Raw genomic sequence first — 8,743 nt, 5'->3', positions numbered from 1 at the left:
TTTATTAAAAATCAATAAGCAATGGATTTTTTTTTAATTGAACCCTTCACGTATTAATCTTGTTTAGTTTACTTCCTTATCCGATCCATCATTAAATTAAATATTTCATAGATACACCTTTCAAGTGCTATTTAACTTTAATTATTATTTTTTTGGATAAGTTTAATTAAATATATAGGTTTTACCCTCTTCCACAAAAAATAAATAAAAATATATCAATTAAATAGAAAAAAAATCTCGAAGTTATCATCACATAAACCACCAAGAAAAAATATTAGAAAATAAAAAGAAAAATAATTGGATAAGAGGTGGGGCTCTCCTACCTACCAATAGATAAATAATAATAATAAAATATCTTCTAATTTCCCAATTACTTAACAGCCCCACATTCTTAAGACCTAAATCTGGCAGCAAGACACACAAAAAGGCAAAAAAATCTAACAAGGACGCGTGTCGTTAAATTTCAGCCACAAGAACTCCAAGGCCCCTTCTCGAAATTTCGAAGCAAATTACTTTTTTTTTTTTTTAATAATCTGACGTGTCACCAATACCTTTCCCCTTCTCTCCTCTCCTCTTCCCTTCCTTTTTATTTCTCTTTTCTTCCTTCCCCTGTTTTCACCATTTCCTTCCTCTCTCGTACTTTCAGGCTTTCAGCTACCCTACTCTTCTGTTCATCAGATTCCTAGAAAACCGATTCCTTACCTTTTATGTTTTTATTTCCTGTTGTAGTCAAAGACAGAACTGAACTGAACTGAAACTGAAGTCAGTTTAAGTTAGCTGGGATTGGAATCGGATTTCTAGTTCCTGTTCTGGTAAGTTTGTTATTGATCTGGTGCTTTGTTTTACTGTTAAATTTCTTTTTATAGTACTGTAGCACCAAAAATATCTGACGGTAAATATCTGGAATTAAAAATCTAGTGGGTAGATGGGTGGTTGGTTACAGTGTTTTTTGTTTTTTGATTAAGTTGATGATGATGTTAATTACTGTCATTAATGTTTAGGGGATTTTTCACTGACCCCAAAAAAAAAAAGAACCCATTTCAATGGCTGCTGCTTCTAAGGTACTCTCTCTCTCTCTCTCTCTCTCATGTTTTCTTGAGTTTAAGATGTAAGGTTTTTATGCTTAATTATGGAGGTTTTTTTTTTTGATGAGTTAGTTTTATGAAATGTTTGCATTTATTAATTGGGTTATTCAAGACTTGAAATGGGTTTCTTTACATGATGCTGTAAATGGCAAATGAATAATTAATGATATTCTCTCTCTGTTTTTTTTTTGGCTTCTTTGACTGTTGATTGGTGGATGACTCCATTAGAAGCTTTGTGTTAAGATTTGTTTGGAATTGGATTTAAGAGATGGTAATTTAAGATTTTTTGAATATTAAAAAAAGAGAAAAAAAGGAATGTGGTTTCGACGTTTTGGTAGAGCTGAGTTGGAGTTTCTGTGGAAATATCTTGATTTGGCATCATCCATTGCATGTTCTCTCCCCTTGTTTCAGTTTCTTTCCGATAGGAATTTATCAATAATTTCTTGCTAGTGTAAGGAGAAATATTGGGCTAATTCTTTTGGTATGGATACAGGAGCAAATGGAAGGCACGAATCTGAACTCCTTTGGTAAAGCTTGTGATTTCGGTACCAATGGCTGCGAACAATCTGAAACGGATATCCGGATGCAGGAGCTGTATTCATTTGGGAGTGATAATGTGCCCAAGGTTCCGTTCTTTCCTAATGCGGAGCAATTATGCTTCATCTTCCTATGTGATTATGCGACGAATGCCTTTTGCTTTTTCCTTTGTTCACAGTCTCGGAATTTTCCTCTCTATTTTAATAGGTGAGGAAGCCTTACACTATTACAAAACAAAGGGAAAAATGGACAGATGAAGAGCACCAGAGATTCCTGGAAGCTCTAAAGCTGTATGGTCGTGGCTGGCGTAGAATACAAGGTAAGTGTAAGTTAAGGTCATATTATTGTGCTTCAAAGCTTTTCTGATATGTTGTGATACGATGAAATTGCTCTTATGTTCATGCAGAGCATGTAGGCACCAAAACTGCTGTTCAAATCCGAAGCCATGCTCAAAAATATTTCTCTAAGGTCTGGTTCTTGTGATCCAGTAACCGGATTTTCTGTGATTGTTAAAGTGTGTTGGAACCTTTGTGAATCCATGGAGTGCAAGCAATCTCCAGTGGGTTTATTTGATTGAATTGGCTTTCACATTAATGTTTTTCTCCTCTTGATTTCAGGTGGTCCGGGAGCCTGGTGGTAGCAACGAGAGCTCCCTCAAACCAATTGAGATACCTCCTCCTCGTCCAAAGAGGAAACCTGCACATCCTTACCCTCGTAAACCAGTCAATGTCCTTGAAGGTACAGGAGCCTCCAGTCAACTTGAAAGATCTCCATCCCCTAATTCGTCAGTGTCAGAGAAAGAAAACCAATCTCCCACCTCCGTTTTATCTGCTTTGGCTTCAGATACATTTGGATCTGCACTTTCAGAGCCGTGTAATGCATGCTCTTCACCTACCTCATGTACCACTGAAATGCACTCTATTAGTTTATCACCTAGTGCAAAAGAAACTGAACATGGAACATCAAATTCATCTGGAGAGGAAAAAGGAAATTTGTCATTGGTCCAAATGTCTTTGTCACTCCTGGAGAATTTTTTGTCCGAGGTAACATGAATTATTCTGTCAGATTCAATTTATTTCTCTTTTGTTTATTATAATTAAACTCTTATCCTTGCTAGGTTTCTGAGTTTATTTCCTTTATTATCGTACTTTAAGGTTAAGAAATTTGAGCTGGGTTCAAAGAACACAGTATGTGCTGAACATGATGCCGCCAAAAAAGCATCTTCCGCTAGTATAAAGCTTTTTGGAATGACAGTGAAGATAGTAGATTCACAGAAAGAATCTCCTCCAGGTGCGGAAATTGTTTTGCCAGTGATATCCAATGAGAATCATGACAATGTTGATGCTGACAAAGAGAAGCCTGCTCACACACTGCAGTGGAAACAATCAGACACAGAGTTATCACTTGGAATGGCAAATAGTAACCAGAATCTGTGGCCATCTCCAGCTTCAGTTTTTCAATGCACAGAACTGCAGGGAGACAATGCAAGTTATTTTGCAACTAACTCTTCCATACCTTGGTGGGCCCTTTGCCAAGGTGTGCCATTCTTGTACCTCACATCAAATGACCATACCTCAGCACAGAAACCTATACCTTGTGTGGAAGAAAGATTTGAAGAAAAAGAAATTCTTAATGAAAGGTCTTGTACCAGTTCAAACGTGTTTTCAGTAGGTGATTTGGAGAACGGGGAGAGGAATTTGGATGTTGATTCTCAATGTGGACAACCTTCTGTTGAGGGAACATCCAGCCTCCAGAAGAGCACAAGGGGGTTTGTGCCATATAAAAGATGTTTAGGAGAGAGAGATGTGAAATCAACAGTGATTATATCAGAAGAGCGAGAGCGACAGAGAGCTCGAGTATATTCGTAGCATTCATTAACCGGTTAAAGAGCTGACTTAGATTGGATGAGGGTGCTATAGCGTAATTAAGATGATCACTGACAGAGATTTTAGTAAACACACCTGGGATACCATTTGCTTCTCTTTCAGTTTATCCACGGAGCTCCCTTCAAGTCACCATATGTGCTGGCATATAAGAGATGCTTCTGGATGCAAATGATGCTCATTGATTGCAGCACATTTCTACAGTTTCATGTCGCAATTGTTTCAGAAGTGGAGCAATCGGGGGTGCTTCTGGAAGCTCTTCGAGGAGTTAATAAATCACACAGGTTTCATCATTCTTATCCATATTTCAGAACTTGAATTGTCACACCAGACGATAAAAGAAGAGTTGCATTTATGTCCATTGCTATTGATAGTGCTAGTGGCTCGTCATTCACTGTTGCAGTTGTTTCAGACTTTAATTTATTTCTGCACTTCATTGTAATCTTGTATGTGCCGGTGTAACTGCCCTTGCTTGCAATCTATGTAATCCAAAGTCGATTCATCAGTCCAAATCTATTGATAAAGCAAGTTTTTAACTCTTAACCTGACTCGAATAATTGAGAGGAAACATTGTTTGAGATTTTATGTAACTGCCTGTTTCCATCGACAAATTAATTGGATGGCTGATTGAAGTGAATGTGACTTGCAAGACGAGCATGTTTCGGTACCTCGTACATTCATCAGTGGAGAGAAAGGTACTCCCAAGAGGAAGGTGCTACCATTTTCCAGTACTGCCAAGAGGAAGATACTGCCATATTGAAGTTGAGAAGTTTCAATCTCTGGTCTTTGTGAAAGTTTAGTTTTTTTTTTTATTTAATCATGCGGGTACTTCTGCTCCTATGATTGCATCTTTAGCTGCTTCATTAATGGTGCTTCATTTTCACAGCATACATCCTAATGGAAGAGAGATCAAATCATATTCACTTCAAGCAGTCCTTTAAGTGAAACACAGTTCATATTACTTGTTATTCCACAAAGATGGGGCCAGGGTGCAGTGCCTTTCTTCTTCTTTATTTTTTATCTCGAAGCACCACATTGCGTTACACCACCTGCTAGACTGCACATAAAACTCGGCCTTGAAAATGATAAAAGGCTTATATTGACTGCTTCAAAAACTACAAAAAATGGCGGAACCAGTTGAAATGGGGGGCGGGGGGGGGGTTCTCCAGCGGCGTTACATGGTGTGTCAATGGACATGGGTTCTGGATGTGGTGTTGGAAACAGGCTATTTGATGCTGGTTTATGCCCAACCTTGGTTTGAACGTTTCTGGGTTGAAGAGAGCTCAAGTTCTATATTTTCTCTTCTTGCTTCTGAAGTGTCAAGTTTAAGCTATTAAATACAGTCTGCAGAAGGTTGGGTGATAAATAATAATAATAATCATAATAAGAGTTGAATTCAATCGGAAAGACAATTTTTTTTGAGATCCTAACAAAGGTAGATTCACAATTTTATACAATCCATTGAACATTTCAAGATAACAGATGTTTCTTTCTTCCTGTTATCCACAAATAAAATTTTTAATGAGTTGCTACAGCTCCATCTCAATTGTGTTATCCACAAATAAAAATTTTGATGAGCTGCTACAGCTCAATCTCAATTGTGTTTGATGATAACTCCCATAATAGCATGTCGTGACTAGCTCTTCGCAACTATCTTTGGCCATAGTTGTGGCTTTGGCGAAGCTCTGATCTGGGTTTTGCAACTTCCACAAATATTACCCTGCCATCTAGAAACTGAAGGGAAGTGATTCAAAATCTTGCAGTGTTTCAAGCCATCTCACATTTGTTAAAGAAGAACAAATGAAAAACATGATAAAAAATACAAGGAAATGAAAAATATGATAAAAATTACAAGGAAATCCTAACATTTTGGAATATAGGTCTATGGAGGGGTAAATTAGGTCCAGACAACAAGTTGAGACCCTACAACTTTCTGGCACATCAATATAGATTCTGGGGTTAACTACAAAAATACCGCTCACCTATTAACTCATTCACAATGCTACCCTTTATCAATTCTGGGAATCAATCACTAAATATCATCAATGTTACCCTCTCATCTAGTCTCTGTTGAAAATAATTAACAAAATCATCTAATTTTTTACATGACATGCATTTACTTCATTGAGTCATGAGGTGTGAGGGAAAAAAACCTGACAAATCCCAAAAATCACCCACTCCATCAATGTTTTTTTTCTTGTTCTTATGTCATGATTGTGAAGGGAATCATTTAGACCAACTGCATCATCGAGGTTTCGACAAAGCTTGAAATCTTTACGTAAACTCACATGATTAACTCAGCCAAGATATTAGAGATCAGGTATTTCATTTTCAAATCATTGTGAAAAAGCATGGATACTTTTATGTTAATATTCTGCAAGCACCACTAGTTTAACTGGCAACATCGTGTTGAAAAACCAAATGGCAAAACACTTTGCCTGTTAAATGTGAATTTACCATAAATATTTCTAAACTAATAATAACAAGCTCTAGCTAAGGATGGCATAAGAATAACTTGCACAAAGACAGCAGTCTTAGCAAACAAAAACAGTATCAAGATCATGAAATTTATCAAGGAAAGGCATTTCCACAAACAGGAGTGTTGCATGTGAAAATATGCATGTCTAGAACAAAGCATTCATCAAGTTACAAGTAGTTTGGGAAAATGGTAGCTAATTGGAATCTATGTCTACTCTAATCACTTTTGGCGATGTATCAACAATGAATGTCCTGGTTACACTCATGTGTGCATGCGTATGTGTTGTCTTTATCAACACTCACCAACTCTTCTCTAGCTTATTCAATTCTTTCTGTACGTGTTCTGGTTACAGTCATCATAGTAAACTATTTCCACAACTTCTTTGTGGATCAGGACACCATAAATCTCATTTTGAAACCATTATACTCAAGGAAGTAATGTCGCTTAGTATTTGACACAAATGATTATCTGCTACGCAGAAAGAATAAAATAATGATTCAGATTGGATGATACAATTTCCTAAGAAAATGACACCTAGAACATACCTTGCCATGCATTCCCTCAATAGCTTTTTGAGCTTCCTCCTCAGTCTCGTAACGAAGGAAGGCAAAGCCTCTCGGTCTTTTAGCTACTTTATCCATTACCAAATTGACTGTTAAAGACAGAGAGAACGAGAATACTTTTAGAAGCCTATAATAAATGATGAACATACTGGAAACACTAAAAATGCCTAACCAGCTCTACGAACTAAAATCAACATAATGTTCACTGGTCTCACCATCTACAAGTTGGCCAAAATTCTGGAAAGCATTTCGCAAACTCTCTTCTGTAGTACGAAAGGATAACCCTGTATTAAACGCACAAAGTTACAGCATTGAAATAGGCAATGGAGTTGAAAACAAAAGGTCTGGATTCCTAGGTGAGCTGCATGCAATACTATTCAGTAAGACATGTTTCTTATAACAATGCTGAAAGTGAAATAATTTCTTTTTATGATTTCCTTGTGATGTTGCTGAGATGAACAGTTTCTTTTTATGACACTACAACCAATAAATAGCACAAGAAAGTTATGTTGGAATTAATTTTGAAGTTTTCATTCAAAGTGTCTTTTAGTTCTTTTAGCTGTCTCTTAGGTATATACATGTAACTATTAAAGTTTATTTTTTAAGTCCCTTGAATTATCCTAGACTAGTATAAATATGTGTTCAAAGTATTGTAAGTCTAAGTCCAAGTCCAAGTTTATAGGGACTTCCTCTCTTAGGGGAGTAATGTAATATGAATGAGATTTGTTTTTCACCATGCTTCCCATTTTTCCCTTTCTCCTTCAAATATTTCTAACAGGTTATAACTCCCAAGCAAAACCCCAAAGGGTATATCCTCCTTTCTCATCAAAATGAAGCCGTTTCAGACCCATTGACGATCCCAAAATGATCTCTCAAATTGCAGATAATGAACAAAACAAGAATATAACTATATGAGGACTTTTGAAACTGTCTTCAATCTTGGTTTTCATTTCCAATACTTTTGATCATTTTGAACCGGGACACATGTGATCATTGAGTACCAAAAAAAGCTTAGGGCCTACTCAATTTTCATAGGTTATTCATCAAGCGTTCAAGCACATACAAGACAAGGTTCGTCATGGATGCATGATATTAGGTTCCTCAACAGAACCAAACCAAAGTGAAATAAGTTCGAAAAACAAAAAAAAAATGAAATGAAAAGATTTTAAGAAAAATATGAATGGCAATCAAACATTCTACATAGTACAATTCACGTGGTAGGCATTAAGAAAATAGAACTCCAATTCACCAAAATAAGAGCAGCCCATATATGCAATCTCAGCAAGGATAGTATTTGTAATCATTACATGTGAAAGGAACAAACAAGAAAGAATCTACTAATCAGCATTAAAAGGGAAATAAAACATGAGAAAGAAAACTAACCACTGACATAAAGCTTGGTTTTTCTGAAGTTCAAACCAAAAGAGGAAGGAGAAGAAGCTGAAGAAGGGAGACAAGCCAAGACTGAGCAACAGCTGCAACTGTTTTCAAGTCTTTGTCTTTCAATATAGTTTAAGGTGAAGTAAGGGAAACGGCTTCTTCTAACCTTAGTTTTAGCACTATCCCATGAAAGAGATGGGTTCATTATCATGGTTTTCTCTTTAAAGGATGAAACTGGACTTGGATTTGGTGCGATTTTGAAGCTGAAGATTGTGCTTGCTGTTGCCATTTTCTTCTCCCAGCAATAGAGTGAGAGTTCTTTCTTTCAAGTCCAATCTTGTTAGATACTTAGATTTTGTTTCTAATCTAGACCTTACATTTTGGTTTGCTCAATAAAGTAAAGGATATTTTGTTAATTGTTCAATCGAGTCCTTATATTATTTATTGCTGCAATTAAATGTCAAAGATAAATGGGTTTTGTTTTTATTGGTCAGAAAATGCTTTTTAAAAATTTTAATTTTAATTTAATTTTTTTATGTTGATAAATTGTTTTGATATGTCGATATAAAAAAAATATTATTTTAATATATTTTTAAGTAAAAAAACATTTTAAAAAACAACTACTATTACAATCTCAAACACTATAAAAAAAAATATACAAAACAATATCTCATTTCATTTGATTTGACTGAATTAAACTAAAATATTGAATTTAATTCAATTCCGAAAAAATTAAGCTTTGGAATGAAATAAATCTGGATATTTTTTTAAGAATTTGCTTGGAATTAAATATTTATATATATTAGGATTGAAAAT

The 8,743-nt window shown here is 35.6% G+C and overlaps 2 protein-coding genes across 3 annotated transcripts; one reads left to right on the top strand and one right to left on the bottom strand.

Annotated features, from left to right (window-relative positions):
• Nucleotides 1–590: 590 nt before the first annotated feature.
• On the top strand, nucleotides 591–4,010 carry LOC133678244 (protein REVEILLE 7-like). The gene is made up of 7 exons (XM_062100507.1): nucleotides 591–812; nucleotides 1,002–1,061; nucleotides 1,579–1,710; nucleotides 1,830–1,941; nucleotides 2,029–2,090; nucleotides 2,240–2,665; nucleotides 2,777–4,010. Exons 2-7 carry the CDS (start codon nucleotides 1,044–1,046, stop codon nucleotides 3,488–3,490), a joined length of 1,464 nt encoding a protein of 487 aa, XP_061956491.1. The 5' UTR covers nucleotides 591–812; nucleotides 1,002–1,043; the 3' UTR covers nucleotides 3,491–4,010.
• Nucleotides 4,011–4,859: 849 nt separating this feature from the next.
• On the bottom strand, nucleotides 4,860–8,271 carry LOC133678245 (organelle RRM domain-containing protein 6, chloroplastic-like). Of its 2 annotated transcripts, none has more exons than XM_062100509.1 (4): nucleotides 7,931–8,271; nucleotides 6,763–6,831; nucleotides 6,530–6,636; nucleotides 4,860–5,232 (listed from the first exon to the last, which is right to left on the bottom strand). In XM_062100509.1, the coding sequence occupies exons 1-4, from the start codon at nucleotides 8,214–8,216 to the stop codon at nucleotides 5,221–5,223; spliced, it is 474 nt and encodes a 157-aa protein (XP_061956493.1). In that variant the 5' UTR covers nucleotides 8,217–8,271; the 3' UTR covers nucleotides 4,860–5,220. The 2 variants fall into 2 exon arrangements, with proteins under 2 accessions (XP_061956493.1, XP_061956492.1); XM_062100508.1 differs by having other exon boundaries at nucleotides 4,860–5,239; nucleotides 7,931–8,268.
• Nucleotides 8,272–8,743: the final 472 nt, after the last annotated feature.

The sequence above is a fragment of the Populus nigra genome, chromosome 18, assembly GCF_951802175.1.
Source record: "Populus nigra chromosome 18, ddPopNigr1.1, whole genome shotgun sequence".
Lineage (NCBI taxonomy): Eukaryota > Viridiplantae > Streptophyta > Magnoliopsida > Malpighiales > Salicaceae > Populus > Populus nigra.
Note: the sequence above shows the minus strand (reverse complement) of the source record. Positions and strands in the feature narration are given on the sequence as shown.

What these genes read in the sequence shown, in the direction of transcription:
- LOC133678245 (XM_062100508.1), bottom strand. Translation starts at nt 8,216, where the DNA reads ATGGCAACAGCAAGCACAATCTTCAGCTTCAAAATCGCACCAAATCCA. An exon ending in AACCAAGCTTTATGTCAGTG is followed by an intron (nt 6,832 to 7,930) that starts GTTAGTTTTCTT and finishes CGTTTAATACAG; the next exon opens with GGTTATCCTTTCGTACTACA. An exon ending in TTTTGGCCAACTTGTAGATG is followed by an intron (nt 6,637 to 6,762) that starts GTGAGACCAGTG and finishes TGTCTTTAACAG; the next exon opens with TCAATTTGGTAATGGATAAA.
- LOC133678244 (XM_062100507.1), top strand. An exon ending in GGAGTGATAATGTGCCCAAG is followed by an intron (nt 1,711 to 1,829) that starts GTTCCGTTCTTT and finishes CTATTTTAATAG; the next exon opens with GTGAGGAAGCCTTACACTAT. An exon ending in TGGCTGGCGTAGAATACAAG is followed by an intron (nt 1,942 to 2,028) that starts GTAAGTGTAAGT and finishes ATGTTCATGCAG; the next exon opens with AGCATGTAGGCACCAAAACT.